The sequence below is a fragment of the Lingula anatina genome, chromosome 9, assembly GCF_051362555.1.
Source record: "Lingula anatina isolate TDL-2025a chromosome 9, LinAna3.0, whole genome shotgun sequence".
In the NCBI taxonomy this organism is placed as follows: Eukaryota; Metazoa; Brachiopoda; class Lingulata; order Lingulida; family Lingulidae; genus Lingula; species Lingula anatina.
This window is the reverse complement of record NC_141775.1, coordinates 7,672,369-7,688,737: the sequence shown is the minus strand read 5'-3', so window position 1 is coordinate 7,688,737 and position 16,369 is coordinate 7,672,369. Positions and strand designations below refer to the sequence as shown.

General features: G+C 35.8%; 1 protein-coding gene and 2 long non-coding RNA genes across 6 annotated transcripts in view; 1 reads left to right on the top strand and 2 right to left on the bottom strand.

The window, feature by feature from the left end:
- Positions 1 to 11,913, bottom strand: part of LOC106161221 (protein kinase C iota type) — a 32,348-nt gene extending 20,435 nt beyond the window's left edge. For 2 of the 4 annotated variants that reach the window (XM_086995088.1, XM_086995090.1), the window contains exons 1-2: positions 10,892 to 10,970; positions 10,408 to 10,529 (exon numbers count right to left, since the gene is read on the bottom strand). In XM_086995088.1, the coding sequence (XP_086851214.1) occupies positions 10,408 to 10,529; positions 10,892 to 10,953 (184 nt within the window). In that variant the 5' untranslated portion in view covers positions 10,954 to 10,970. Of the gene's footprint in view, positions 1 to 7,595; positions 7,687 to 10,407; positions 10,530 to 10,891; positions 10,971 to 11,721 lie in introns of those variants that run through there. The other 2 variants (XM_086995089.1, XM_013538111.2) reach the window with 2 other exon arrangements.
- On the top strand, positions 2,952 to 5,259 carry LOC147759855 (uncharacterized). The gene is made up of 3 exons (XR_015331006.1): positions 2,952 to 3,105; positions 4,141 to 4,210; positions 4,783 to 5,259. It is a non-coding gene; the product is annotated as an uncharacterized LOC147759855 (long non-coding RNA).
- Positions 11,914 to 14,407: 2,494 nt separating the features above from the next.
- LOC147759854 (uncharacterized) lies at positions 14,408 to 16,215 on the bottom strand. The gene is made up of 2 exons (XR_015331145.1): positions 15,171 to 16,215; positions 14,408 to 14,898 (listed from the first exon to the last, which is right to left on the bottom strand). It is a non-coding gene; the product is annotated as an uncharacterized LOC147759854 (long non-coding RNA).
- Positions 16,216 to 16,369: the final 154 nt, after the last annotated feature.

Here is a 16,369-nt window from a genome sequence, read left to right as displayed (position 1 = left end):
AATAACAGCATTACAATGTTGCTATCATTCCGTAGCAGTTTGTATTTTCCACATTCAGTGTTTGTTTTCAAACACCCATCTCTATTGTACTTATAATTTTGTTTCTTCACTCTGATGCATCACTGCTATAATCTAACTTTCAGAGATCCCTTAAAGTAATCACTCTATTGGTTTTCTTTCCCCAGTAATACATGACAAGTAGTTACTCCGAAGCCTGTCTCTAATTCACACTCCAAGGAATGAGTGCCTGGACCATCTGTTTATCCTTCATAATCCACCGTGTCAATATATCATATCCCGCATGCACAGTGAAATTACTCTTTTATAGCTAAATTAACAGTTACAGTTCTGAGTCCGCCACATGCTGTTCTCCAAGACCAGCTCCACTAAAGTGTCTCCGTCATCTGATGATAATGTGCTGCATCAATATATCACTCGCACACAACAACTGTGAAAGTTCTCTTTTTGCCTAATTATCAGACAGGGACAGTCTCTGCATCACGCCCAGCAGTCGCTCAGCTGAACTATTTATCACCCCATTATCCCCTCACACCAGCCTGCAATCTGAAAATCCATAAAACTCTGGCAAAACTCGAGTGCAAATTGATATTTTATATCTCGGGTTTCGTTAGAGTAAGAATCTATGGGAGATTGTGCAATGTGAAGACAGCAGATATTGCCAGTCTCCAGTGACGAATCTGTGGAGAAATTTTAGACAGTTGTGTAATCAATCAAAAAAGAAGAAAAGTCGGGAGAATTACTCCTGGTGTTGCTAACAGCTTATTCTAGATCTGTATTCAGCATCTTTGTGAAACTGCTAGTCTCCAATTATGTAATTTTTTTTTACTCCTAGTTTTTTGCCAAGTGACACTAAACTGACATATTATTGATTTTTCTTTTCCTTTTCAAACCAAAGAAAATTGTTTTAAATAACTATTCAGTGCACAGGTCAAAGAATCCATGTCCAATACCCCAATATAAACAAGAGAGAATACATATATTCTAGTCACTTGGTAAGGTGTAACGAACCACTAATCACAGATTATGTCTGAATGTCCCATGCTTCTTCCCACAACAAGATGTTCATTTCATCCTACAAACTCCTTATGGCAAAAGACACATTTCTACTGCGTGCTTCATCTTTATAATTTGCCATCTGGAATTTTCTCAATCAATAAATCTGATATCCTGCTTGTTTCAAATACAGTGAAAATTCAGCCAATAAATTTTTAACACTGGTGCTGGTATTTCCTTGAAATAAAGAGTAAGCACTCGTACAATCACATGCTAGTAGCATTCTGTAGTGAAGCTCCTTCAGCTTATAACTCTGTCTAGAGTATTCCTGGAATCTGGAACCCAAACTTTTAAAACGAGCACCAACAACACATGCAGACTAATAAGAAAGTTTTGAAGTTCATGGGTTATTTCTGTCAGGAAATTGTAGGTTTTTTCACTTCATCTTCCGACTTTTTTTTTCCTTAACTAGTTACAGGTACTCAATCATTCAAAGCACCAGTAGAAGTTCAGGTGTAAGTGCCCCTCGGAAAATTCCAGGTCTCTTATCCGAACATCCAACTATTTGAATGCAGCATAAGTGCACATTCATAATATGAAAGCTCATGCAAAAATCCTGTCAAAAATTTCCCATCAAATGTAGCGATTCTTATCAAAGCAACCCCTGCTTTTGAAGCAGCATTTTCCCAGCATTCATCATTCCACAGCTGGCTCTCTGTACACGTTTTACGGTGCGCACTTGGTTGAAGGCTCAACCCAATACCAGTGTACTTCATTGATAAATTGTTTCGAACATTTCAGGATTGTCTGCCACACACCTTTTGCTTGTAAGAAACATATTTTTAGCATGTTTTGGCTCCGTGGGACATGCTGAGTGAAGTTCAAAAGCAATTAGACTCTCTGCCTCAATTTTCTCGCAGGTAAATTTAGAACAACTCCTCAATGGAGACAGGTAGACATATCTACCTGACCTTTTTAACTTTTTCTCCAGTAAAAGCTTTCAATGCCCACGTGAATAATCCTTTAAATGTCGTTATCAGTTGAGCATTACTGCCCTCCCTCTTCCCTCCATCTAAAATGCAAATGGTGGCATCCAACTGCAATTTATCTTTTTAATCTAGTGGAAAAATTATCATCTGTACTGGCATGTATAAAGTCTCTCTCTCTCTCTCTTTCTCTCTCTGGACTGCTTGTTTTTCTTTGTTTTTTTATACTATTATAGAGGAAAAGATGATCAAATTATTTCATGAATAAGTAACAAGCTCCACAGCCATTAAGGTTTGTGTTGCAACCTTGCAAAAAGATACTTAACTGTATTAGACTATCAATTTTAATACTGAGGAATTGCTTCTTCTCCATTAATTTTTTTTTTCTGAATTGTTAGATTTATGCTGGCATGGCACTTGTGGCCCTGTGCCATGCTGGGTAACCTTTTAGCTTCACCACAGGATTCAAAAGGTCAGCCTTCCATGCAGGGTGCATTCACAAATGATCTAACTAAAAACAGAAAGCTTTAAAACCTTTTAGCTTCACCACCCAATTGAAAAGTGCAGCTTTCCATGCGGGGTGCATTCACAAATGATCTAACTTAAAACAGAAAGCTGGAAAACCTTTTAACTTCACCACAGGATTGAAAAGTGCAGCCTTCCATGCAGGGTGCATTCACAAATGATCTAACTTAAAACAGAAAGCTGGAAAACCTTTTTACTTCACCACAGGATTGAAAAGTGCAGCCTTCCATGCAGTGTGCATTCACAAATGATCTAACTTAAAACAGAAAGCTGGAAAACCTTTTTACTTCACCACAGGATTGAAAAGTGCAGCCTTCCATGCAGGGTGCATTCACAAATGATCTAACTTAAAACAGAACTGTCTGATCATGACCAGGGTACATTAGAGCAGAACACAGCTGCTGTGTGAGTCAGCCAGGGATGTATCTGAACTAAGATCTAATATACCAAAGATTGGACACTCGGCAATTCTTCAAAGGGTAATCCGATTAACTGTGGAAAGACGTTCGTACGGCGGAAGTAGTCAGTCGCGTTGTGATCGTGCGCAGGTAGAGCTCTGTTGCATGTGGGCGATTTCAAGGTAGGTAAATTACCTCTTTTAGTCTTGTAGTTTCTCTGAGAATGTATGTGCAGAAGGGAAAACTAACAGGGTTCACTTGTGTGTAAAATATGCAATATTTTGGAGCAGATATTATCGTGAAAATTTGCCTTCAATCCGTTGTTGCATTCAAATTAGCAATATGGCGACAGACAAGCGAGTTTAAATGCTTTGTTACCTAAGGTCTAACACGGGGAGTTTAACTTTATGTACGTTGGTTTTTATATTACTGATGACTGAATAACACTGTCGTTTTATTGGTTGATAATTTAATTTATAGTAGCTTAGTTTTCTATGAAAATAAAACAATACTTCGGGCAATAAAGCAAAATGGCGGCCCTGATCATAATCGCCGGGGTTAAAATGCACAGCCGAACACGAAAGTGGATCTATACAATGCGTTGGCAGTTTAACTGTGTCCATCTAAAAAAGTAGTGGAAGGTCGTAGGGTCAAACTTAGCTAAAATTTAGCTTTTTTTCTTAGGAATATTTAACGGTAAAAATGACAATAACACAAGATGGCGGCGACTTTTGTTATCGATGGGCTTCAAATGCACAGCCGAACACGAAATTAGATCTGTACTATGCATTGGCAGTTAAACTGTGTTCATCTAAAAAAGTAGTAGAAGGTCGTAGGGTCAAACTTAGCTAAACTTAAGCTTTTTTTCTTAGGAATATTTAACGGTAAAAATGACAATAAAACAAGATGGCGGCGACTTTTGTTATCGATGGGCTTCAAATGCACAGCCGAACACGAAATTAGATCTGTACTATGCATTGGCAGTTAACCTGTGTTCATCTAAAAAAGTAGTGGAAGGCCGTAGGGTCAAACTTAGCTCAAATTTAGTTTTTTTTCTTAGAAATATTCATCGGTAAAGATGACAATAAAACAAGGTGGCGGGGATTACAACTGGTGATATTTTTATCCAGGATTTATACCTAAGTAATGAGAAGATTGCGTGAAAATGTGCCTCACATCCTTATTTTTATTTTTATTTTGTTTTGTTTTGTTTTCAGATGCCATTAAAATGGGTCAAGGCCCGCAGGAGAAAAAATAAAGAGCAAAATCTGGCAGCAAAATCAAAAGGTAAGCTTTCTGGTCTATAACTAGAACTTTTTAGTTTATGGAGTTGAAAGTAAAATGTCTTACATACATGGGCACTATCAATCTGTCCCTTGTGTGTCATGCTCAGTAAGATATTTCCACTGTACCGACAACATTATTACAAGTATCGGATTTCCACTGTACCAACAACATTATTACCAGTATCGGATACAAAAAGGCAGGTGCAATCACCACAGTGGATTGAGTGGAATTATACAAATGACAAATAATAAGAGACTAGCACATGTCAGAACCTTTTTGACAGTAAAATATTATTTTATTATTTCGGGTGAATGTCATAATGCAAGTGTTGCAGATGATTTAGATGCACCACTGTCAAGTTTGCAAAGTGATTGTAAACAATCAAAAAGACACACAGATGTATTAAATAAGCAAAATGGTAAGCTGCCCGAAATTAAATATTTAATTTTTGCTCGATAGTTTTACAAGTGCAGGAAAAGCCAGGTCAGTGTTGCCCGTACAGTGGACTTTAACATAACATGAGCAATTAACACGTCAGCATCTTTTTAACTGTGTGATAATATTTTTTTCAGATATATGTTGCAATGGAAGTGATTCTGATGACGACGTACCTCTGTCAAGTTAACTCGGTGCTACTCAAGAACCTGACAGGCACATTGATATTTCAGCAAATGAACCACCATGAAACTAGCCATATGTTGTTCTTCATGAAAAACAAATATATCACTATAAATTGTCTCCCTTCTGTAAACTCTGAAGTTTAGTTTACTGTCAAGTCTAGGTTGGTATTAGTCAGTAATGCTCTTAACAATAGATAAATATTATCATCACGTGCATAATCTTTATTGAATGAGATATTAATGTTGAAACAAGTCAAAATAGGGGGAAAATGCTATAATTCTTTGTCATGTGAAACTAGTACTCCTAAATAAATTACCTATCTGTTGTGATTGTGTAACAGTCAGTGGTATCTAAAGGTGTTAACATTTTTATTTGCATTTCAATATCTGTGCCTTATTAAATCTATAATAAAATGCTTATGAACAGAATATGACTTGTATTATGTTACTTTATCAGCCGGAAATGAATGATCAGTTTTAAATGCTAAATCTGATGAAATAGGGCCTATTGATATTTTTTAGCAATCATATTTTATTTAGTCATTTTTAGTGAGATGGAAAACAAAATTGTTACACATATTATTCTTCCAATACATTCTGTGGAAGATGTTCAAAAGGCATATGTTTCAAAACAGATTTTGCAGAGTTTAAAAATATGTGCATGATTATGAAGTCGCAAGGAAACTATATTGCATGTGTTCTAAAAATATGAAAAAACGAGTTTACTTTTATTTGATTGTCAGTATAAAGATATGTCTTACCTTTCACTATCATTATGAAGTAGGTACCCAAATTAGTGTTTGTGAAAGTGAAATTAAAAACTACTTTTCTTAAAGGATTTTTTTTCAGTCCTTTTTGTTTCACCGATTTGCTACGAATATTCTGGTGAATTTGAATTGATTATGCTCTAAAAGAATGACCGCTAATAGTGACGAAGTTTTACAAACAGGCATAATAGATCAAGTTTCTGTTTTGGTGTAGCTTCACCATTCAGTTTCTCCCAGTGATTAGCATGACCTTATTGTCCAAAACGGCATCGAATATCACTATCTGTTACGTTGATGATCTCGTCACGTTTCCGGCTATATCTCCAAGTTGAGTCAATTTCTATAAAATGGCAGCTGTTGTTACAGGTAGTGCGCTATTGGGTATTGCCTCCTCTGAATATAAAGTATTAAGACAACTACGAAATGTAAACAAACTGTACATCTTTAGAACTTTTTAATAAAAAAACTCCACGTGTGCCATTGCTTATCCAATATGGCGGATCTACTTGACGACGTTGTGGCGTCCGCGAGAATGCACGAGAAATCACGCTATTCGCTAAACACGGGTTAGGTACAATGGGGATTAAAATTAAGCCCGGCTATCAAAACAACTTAAGGGGAACAATAGAGCAATGTTTACCCGTACGAACGTCTGGTCAAAGGGAAAATGCCGCTGTCCAATCTTTCTGTTTATTAGATCTTAGATCTGAACCACAAGAGACAGAGAACTATGTGTTATAAGTTAATAAGTGTTTACTCATGTTTTTCTTTTCTCTCTCTCTCTCTCTCTCTCTCTCTCTCTCTCTCCTTTTTAAATACAGCATGTTTTTAAGCATTTGAGAAACATAACATCCATTCAGACCTTTGACTTTTGACTCATATATCTTAAAGGACTAACATACCGCAGTCTGAAATGCCCCCAAAGTCATGATTTTGTTCATAATAGTAGCCAATTCAGACCTTAAAATGATAAAAACCACTCAAATAAGTATTTTTTTTTTTTTGGGGGGGGGGGGGTGTCATCTATCTATCTATCTACCTACCTACCTATATATATATAAACACAAGACAATCTTACTAACTGCATGACCAGTCATAAAGAACTGAATCATTCACTAATAGTGCAAATGGGTGTAAAATATGAAGTATTTATTAATGCAGGGATTATAGAGCAATGACTTAGGAATAAAAGATAACTATGTTTTTTTGTTATTTAGGAAACTTCAATTTGATGGAAAACCCCCAGATATAATAACTTCAATCATCAGACGTCACTTAATACCTTTTAATTAATCATGAAGACGAAACACACCCACAGTGGAAAAAAATATAAAATAAATAATATACCTCTTAAAAATGACATTTCTAGGCTAAGTAATTAACTCATCACAGTTTAGCACAATTAAGGCTCTTGGCCCTGTGTGACAATCACCTGAGACCTGAAGCATACTGGTACTAGTACAAGAATCATTGTGAGGTAGATTAACCTTTCAGCAGTAATGGTGAAACCAATGTGCTGGGAATGTCATCTTAGGAAGGAACACATAAGTGGCACATAAAACATAGTGAATCCCTAGTGTTGTGCAAAAGACTGTACTAGTAATTCTGCAAAACACATATTTATAACGAGAAGACAACTATAGTACTCAATATTTGTGGATTAATTTTCTCACTTTAAATTTACCACACTCGCCAGTCAGCTATAATTTCTGACCCCGTTCTTACAAATTCTGAGAAAACTTGCATAACTTTGGGCCATTTGACCTCAGAGGATTCTCCTTGTGCTTGATCTTCTAACCCACAGTAATTTTAAAACAAAAATAAAATGGTATTTGTGGTATCTCTACAAGTAACTTTGCAGTACATTCATCCAACTCTCTCAAAATTTGCATCAATATCCCGTCTCTTATCAGTGACTCATAGCAGATAACAAAAACATCAATGTTCAATAAAAAGATTTTAAATAGAGAACCAGTCATAATATCTACTAATACTTGCCTGAGGTGTTGCCATAGTTACAGCAAGATAGTCTATAAACGACTTCATCCCAAAGCAAGAATGCTATACTTGCCATATTTGGGGTAACATCTCAAATGTTGTGAACACTTCCGAAACTTGCAACTTTCCTCAAAAACATTTGAAGTATCAGACAGGCTCAGCTGGTGGCATATCACTCACCAGGGGGCTGACCAGCCCAAGATAGGCTACATCCATGTTTTTGCCAAGTAATGTGGACCAGTTCACAAATGTTCAGGACTACTCAGATATCAACTTGAATTGAATAAAATGCACTTATAATACAAGTTTGATAAAGTCATTGGGGAAAGCGCAAGTCACACAAAATGATAAACCTTACTTCACACTTGGGCTGTATAGAAAACCTGGTTAATTCCAAGTTTGCCCTAATTTCCCATAGAAGTGAAATTCAATGTTTCATACTCAGAACAATTTCTTAGAGGCATCAATTAGCTGGACAGTTTTTTCTTAGTGCATCCAAAGAATTAGTCACTGTCTGCAGCAGGCAAACGATAATGCACTGCCGGGCTTCACTGAGACGCTGTCAATACCACACATTAACATTTACGAGCTGAAAGCTCAAACCTTATTATCAAGGCACAGGGTGATAAATGAGAGGATGTCTCTGGGAGTTGGATCAGACTCTATCGGTCTGTCTTACTGCATGCAAAAAAGGTATTGATTGTTGCTGTCTTAGGATCAGGCCTTTGTTTGAGGGTCATATATCAACCTATGTTACATCATCACAAAAACTACTCATTATGTTACTAAATACTTAAATTACACACATTGTCAGGTTTCCAGCTGTCCATTTCTTAAAGCCATTTTATTCATTCAAGGTTTATGAATTTAAGCTTTTCTAAATAAAATCTTGTGACTTGCACCTAGTTTACTATTCATAATATCCAATACAGTTTATTTGGAATAACAGAAAATATTGTTTTCTCTTATGTTAAGATGGCATTTGCAAGACAAACATTCAGTCATCTTTTGGACTTCCTGTTTATATTCTGGAAGGCCATTTTTTTCATATATATTTATTATTACATATTACTGAAGCAAATGGATACTAGATGGCCAGTCTCAGTAAGAAAACATGAATTTTCACTATCTGTTTCAAAATTTAAGTGAAAACCCTGACTATAAATAATGAATTTGTTCAAATTTAGAGAAAGTTTTCCATGAAGATATTCCATTGCCCCTCAGGCAATAAAACCTTAGGCTAGCTCTTCAATATGGAAGACTAATTACAAAACAAGCACAACAAGAGGCTGAAGGCCAGTCGTTGGTCCTGTTTACATCAGATTTAATTTATGTCATGTTTCCAATAGCAATGGGACTGCCTTACTGACAGCAATTTTTAAATTAAGTTAAGGCAGTGCTTAATCTTTTTTATGCTCTTTTTGACAACAAGATTAAATAAATCTGAATTCTTTTCTTCCAACTTCCGTTACTGTATATCTTGAAATAAATATTGGAACTAAAACTTACTTAGAACCTGGAGAGGTTGAACCTTTAATCATCTTATTATCTTAATAAAGAAATAAGCCTGCTCTCTGGGTGGTGTCTAGCTCCAAGGAGATTAACCTTTCTTGGTGTGAAATGATTGATTTTATGCAAGTCTCAACTATTCTCTGAGTGAAAGCAAACAAATGCTCTTAACTCACAAACTGGTCTTCCACATTGCTTCCACTGTCACATCTAACACATTGCTCAACAACCCAAATGTACAATACCTGCACAAAAATAATTATAGTTTATCATAACAGTTTTTTTTATTGTCTCTTGTATGACAATGGTTAAAATAAATGGTTTCTAGAGAGAATAACCTTTTTTCCATTCTATTTTTCTTCTTTTTTTTTCCTTTTGATATTTCAACCCTTCAACAAAGGTTCTCAAACTGACTTAAGCTTAGATTACATCTGAAATAACCTTTGCGTACGTCGTCTGAGTGGAGGTAGATGGTGTCCATGCAAAATCGCACAAAATCATACAAATTTAAGGCAATGTAATGTACACATACTCGGTTTAGCCCGTAGCTCCTTACGATTTAAAAAATAATTGTACCGACAATTCCAGATTATAAATGTAATCTAGGCTTTACAAGAGCTCTGGAAGTTAGGACACCACTGTAGATTTAGCAAGGGGGATTGCAGGCTGTCCTTACAGTACCCACACTCCATGAGATTTTTGATGAAAGATGGAAATGATATCCCTCAAAGGTTAAATAATGCTCGGCCTCTTTCAAAAAGATACTAGTATATCCTTTTTTACCATGCCTTAGACCCCATTCCCATTAACAACATCAGTCTACATAGATGAATCCAACTCTGCTGGGAATCTTGCTGAGTGCAATCAGCTTAACTGAATAACACTCCTCCTCTTGTTTCCAATGTACTCACATAATCATCAGCTTTTCTGCATTCTACTCAACCCAAGGAGGAGGTGTGTTATTCAGTTAAGCAGATTGCACTCAGCGAGATTTCTTGAGAGTTAAGTTGATCTACATATACACCCCATTTCCATAGATTAGATCGACCTACTTTAGATCGACCTAACTCCCTGGGGGTTCACGCTAAATAGCTGTCAGCCGGGCGGACACGAAAGTTAATTACCTCCTTACAGTTTGTAGTAGGCGGGACGGACATTTAAGTCAGATTATCTGAAAGTAATCTAGTGAGACTCCCCGCGGGGATAAATCAATCTAAAATCTATGGGAATAGAGCCATAGACTAATAGTGTCTATGGGAATGGGGCCTAATACTGTGAGAGAATCACTACAAATAGGACATACCTTCCTCATCCAGCCACTTCATGGTGAAAGGCTGCTGTTCATCAAACTGGCATATTTCCTGCATTTCTTTACACAGACTGCTGTAGGTGATGTCCATGGGGAGGTGGGTCACCATGATGTCACTGGAATTATGGGAAATATATAGATTAATGCTAATTTTCATTTTTATTTGATGGTATGGAACTTTCTGATGAGTAAGTATTTCAATTCCGAAGAATTGATTCAAATCCAGGAATTAAACAAATCCATCATATAATATGTAGCAATACAGATCCATTAAATATAATCAGACTAATACTAGTATAGTACATACAGTAATCACATCTATCCACTAGAATAATAAGAATATTGGATCCCACGGCAAGAATTGGTTTGAACAGTGAAAAAAACAAATTTAGCTTTATCTTAACCTTGGTGATAATTTTCTAATAAAAGCTGAGAGTCACTCAGAAACTTTCTTTTGAAATAAATAATATGATCTTACCCACTGTAAACTGCCTTGAGGCGGATGTGATTGTCCGTCTCTGCCATGACTGGAGTGGGCATTGAGAATGATGGTTGGTCTAGAATATATTATTTTAACATTAAGTAAGATACACTGGCTTCCAAAGTGAAATGATAGTTTAGAATTGACACACTTATTGTTCTACATGCTGTACTTTTATGTGTTAAAGTGTGGGTGCATGTGTGTGGATTGGATTCTTCACTGATACACACCTTTACAAGTACTAGTAAGGTACAAACAAATCATAGGCACATACATCTTACTACCATGAATGTTATAAAAATGAATAGCAACAAAGTTAAAGATATAAATAAGCATCATCATCAGCCAGCATAAGTGTGTGTGTGTGTGTGTGTGTGTGTGTGTGAGAGAGAGAGAGAGAGAGAGAGAGAGAGAGAGAGAGAGAGAGAGAGAGAGAGAGAGAGAGAGAGAGAGAGAGAGAGAGAGAGAGAGAGAGAATAAAATCACAATGAGGTGATTAAATCCCTACATGCAAGTAAGTTTGAACAGCTTAAATACTTTCTATTCTACCCGCTTTATTTTGGACACACCCTTACTCGCTCAAATAATAATTTTAAATAGTTATTTTACATTTCAAAATTTTATTCCGCTACAATCCCTACCTCTCTTATAAAATAAACTCACCTGTTGAGCACGGCATATTATAACTAATGTAAAATGTTCAAATTCTTCACACCCTAACGTTATGAGTCAAATTGTAATAGTTCCAAGGTAAGTCGGCTGAATCACGACAAAATAATTGTCCCAAATACCTCGCATTCCTTCGTGCAAATCGAGCTGTTTCTTACCTTAAATAAAACGTTGAATACACAAGCTGGTGTTTTACAACAACTTGTTAATATTTTTTTATCCCTGAGTTTTGAAATTGGTCCGCAAACTGAATATTTAGACCAATATTCAGAATTTATCTTGATATGTAGCGGAAACTCTACAAATTGTCCACCATATTGAAACTGTCACGGTCATGTGACAAGACAAGCCGCAACCGGGTGTGAGTCAATTTGTTCTGTAATGCGATTGTAGGTTTCATCTTGCGCCTCAGTTCTCAAACGACAGGTGTGCTGTCTTAACTAATTTTATGAATAGTAACACAAATGTAATCAGCATTTCTTCCAAAATAAAATAAAACACAATAACGTTAGATATGATATTGATCAAGTTACTTGAATGCAGTAGTTGAGCTGTTATTGGTTGTGCACAACGGATTGATTCTTTATTGATACACCTTTACAAATAAGGTACAATCAAGGACAAAGACAATTACATCTAACTACAACAGTACAAACAGGTATATAAATAAATATACATGATTTCAATGTTTACATGTAGCATAAATTAAATAAGTTACTTTATAATAAGTTATATAAGGAATGTCTTATGGCAATCTATACATGAAGGTGATGAATTAGAATGAGTACATTGGGGAGAGTACAATGCATTAATAGAGGGCCTGTTCTCTTTGTTTTAAGCATCTATTTACAAAACACATAACCATTCTAAGAATGTCTATGTCTTGGGCACCCATAAGAAGATTAAACAGTTTATTATTGCTGAGGTCGCCCAGGGGTAGGAAATCTGACAGCTGCCCTCTGAAGGAATCACGTAGTGAGTTATACGCTTTACACTCTAGCAGGAGGTGGTACTCATCTTCTACTTTATTGGAATCACAAAGTTTGCACAATCCTAACTCTGCGGGGATTTTTGGCTTGCAGTACCTGCCCCGTTCAATAGAGAGGTTGTGGGCGCTCACACGTAATTTGCAGAAGTTAGCCGTAATATTTTTTGGGGCCATGTGGGTGTAATTTTCACACACAAATTCCTTCTTAAATTTAACATAGGTTCTTAATTTATTATCACTGCCCGTTTTGCTCATCAATGTGGCCCACTGGTCCTGATATACAGAGTGCAGAGACTTTTTGGTCAAGGTCTGAGCTATCTTACCAGATACTGAGACTGGATTAGACCATAAATTCCCCAGGTTGTTCATGTTAAGTACAGTTTTTATACCAGAGGACCATGTAAACACACCGGATGAGGATAGGGATCTGTTCTCAATCAGAGCATCGGTGACTAAGGTAGACTGACCATTGTATATGGTTTTGTACAGGTGGCACCAATATTTGATGGACAGTGACAGTAATTGGATGAGAATGGGGAAGCTGCCTAGCTCACCACGTGCGGCATGATTAGTAGAGTTTTTGTTAATCCCTAGTATGGTTTTACAGGTTTTTAGGTGGACGAGTTCAGCAGGGGGCTTTTCGCATATATTTAAAAATTTTTCAATGGTCAAATTACATAGTAGGTAAGGGGCCCAAATTTCGCACCCATAGCTAAGGATTGGAAGTAGGAGTGATATGAATAACTTTAAGGCAATTTTTGTGGGCGCTGAAAATAGCTGATTTCTTAATTTGAAAAATACTTTGAGTGCTTTATTTTTTACATCCTCCATGGCCTTGGTAAATTTGCCGGATGGAGTGAAGGTCAGGCCGAGGTAGCAATATTCGGAGGTGTTTTCTACTGGATTTGTGCCTAACATAAATTGGTTGGTTTTTAGGAGATGGCCAGCCTTATTAAATATCATGATTTTGGTTTTTGCTATATTGATGATAAGTTTCCATTTGGTGCAGTAATTGTGGAGTAGGTTTAGAGAGTGTTGGAGTCCTTGGGCACTTTGTGAGATGAGGACCAGGTCATCAGCATACATGAGGCAGCTTACAGGTTTGTTATTTAAACGAGCACAATGTTATGTTCAGTGCAGTTTCAGCCCATGAGAGTACCCCCAGTATATCGAGTGTAAGCTAGACAAAATTGATAGGTTTTACGAGTGCATCCGACCCTTCGTGCCCAATTTTGAGGAAATCAGACCTTTTTTTCTTTTTAAAGAAATATATTCAAAATATTAAAATAGCGGTGTACAATTGGTTTGGTAAATGGGAGAGTTTAATTATTGACCCCAGGAAAAAACATTATGCTTCCGTTTTATGCCCATCCCCTCTAAAACAAAACTGAAAGTAAATAAATAAATAAATAAATAAATAAATAAATAAACTAGCCTGATTCTAAAGTTTAGCTGCTATATTAATCAAACGTCAAATCTTCAAATTGAAAAAAAAAACTTTACTATTTTCATATTTATCGGAACTCTGGTCTGTATGTCTTTGTGTTGGGCATTTCAGTTTTTAACTGGTTTGCAGGAATGTTTGATTACTAAATTTATGGATGTGATAAATTAATTATTGGTAAGTTTGTCTGTTTTCTTTTTAGTACTTAATTGAGATTATATGGAACATAAAGGTCATTAAGCCTTACCAGTTGTGTTTTTAAGTGCTCCCTTAGAATAAAGAGTATACACACAGAATATGAGTGCCTGCAGCTGGTCTTTCGTTTACCTACATTCATACATGTATTTATATACACTGTAGTTATTTACATAACAGGTCCTACAAAGAATTAACAAAGTCGACCACTGTTCATATATATACTTTTAATATCTTAGCAATATGTACACTGTATGAAAAACGTTCTCAAGTCAATATTTCACTAGAAATAAATACCTAGTATATACAACATGTAGATATGTAGAACCAAGGTAAAGGAAATTATTTTCAACAAGCTGAAGTCAGGCATTTTCATTACATTACACTGCATTCTTTTGTTAATCACTTGTTTTACATAAACAATTTGTTTGTTACATTGACATATCCCTAGTTAAGGCTTAAGTAAGACAGATTTTCCTTCAGAACATGCAGGTGGGAAAGAACTACAAAAACATGGGATACAGGTGGTCTCTTTTCACTCATCGTCAGCAAATGTTGTACATCCAACTACATGTTTGTTATGCACATAAATGTAATAATTAAGATGCAAGAGCAGTTGTTTCTTCCTTGAGATAGTTGTTTTGATGCCACGAATATATATAAGCATGTAATGTAAAATATCCCCTGCCATGCTTAACTGTCTCAGATCTGAAAAAAAAGTTTTTTTAGTTAGATTTATAAGGGTAAAATATATATATATATATATATATATATATATTTTTTTTTTTTTTAGCCAGTTCATCAAAAACTTAACAATTGCAAATTAAGCTGCAATATATACTGATAATACTGGGTATTCAATTAAGTTCACACTGGTATCTATATAAAATATATTTGGTATACCAATAACATAAATACAGTACTTCTAAGCCATATGTACTAAGCCCACAGAAATCATTAGTATCAGTTTGATAGAGTACCTTTGTGATGCTGTCGCTAGAAAGGGCAGCTACTTGCTATATGCTATGGCAGATGGGAGACTGCTCCTTTAAAGACCTGACCTTCTATTAGCTCTGCAGTACTTATAGTATGTGTTCTTGGACCATGTATAGTGATAGAAAAGATGAAAAATAATCTCTGAAAAAGAAGCACCTAGCCCTCCTACTCTTAAAATCAGTCAAATACAAAAAGGGAGTTAAAAGTAACTGGAAAAAATTACTATGACACACACAAAGTTCAACACGTAAAAAAAGAATGTCATGCCTGCTCCAGTTAAAATGAAAAACTACACATACATATGTCAATCTCTGCCTCTTCATGTATTTCCCCTAGGTCCATTATGAAAGAAAGGAAGAAAACAGAAACAGCCCCCCATGCACACACACACACACACATAAAAAAAAACTTCATCTGCCTGCTCCAGTTACACCCATCACAAATACTTGATTGCACTTTTGTTGTATACCAGCCAGTATATGCCTCTGGTTCATGTCTGTAAAAGAAAAAAAATAGATGGCCTCCTCCTCTCCCCTTATAGCCATCCCTGTGCAGACCAGCTGGTCTTAACCTCACCACCAAGGTCTTACCCATCAAATGCCCTCCCCATAGGCTCACATGGGACCTATCTGAAAATAAAAAAAGGCGTACAATTAAAACAAAGTGACAAATGTTCCAATCCCTAATTTGTTATTTTAACTTTCTTATTTTTTTACTTATTTTCAACAACCCTTTATTATATTTGGAGTTGTTACTTTTATAAAAAAATATATATGTTTATTTATATCAATTTTTCCCATTTTATTAAAAAATTTACTAAAAAATTCTTTTTTCACAAACTCGGGACTTTTGAACATTATTGTAAAAAAAGGGGGAATTGTACTTTAAAAATTAAAAAAAAAAAGAAAAGGATATAAATAAAAGAAAAAAAGGTGGTCCCCGCTAGCGCCAACAGCCGAAAGTAAAGAACCGCCGTAGACGTTTTCTAACGCCTCTCCAGCAACTCCTACGAGCTGGACGCTTGTCTTCTCCTCCTGAAAATAGAGAATAAAAGAATAATGTAAATATACAGCAATAAAAATTATACAAGAAAAGGGAAAGAAACTTTCTAAAAATATTTTCAAATTTTTTTTTTTCACGAATGGCTACCATGATTCCACCAATGCATATAAAAAAAAGGAAA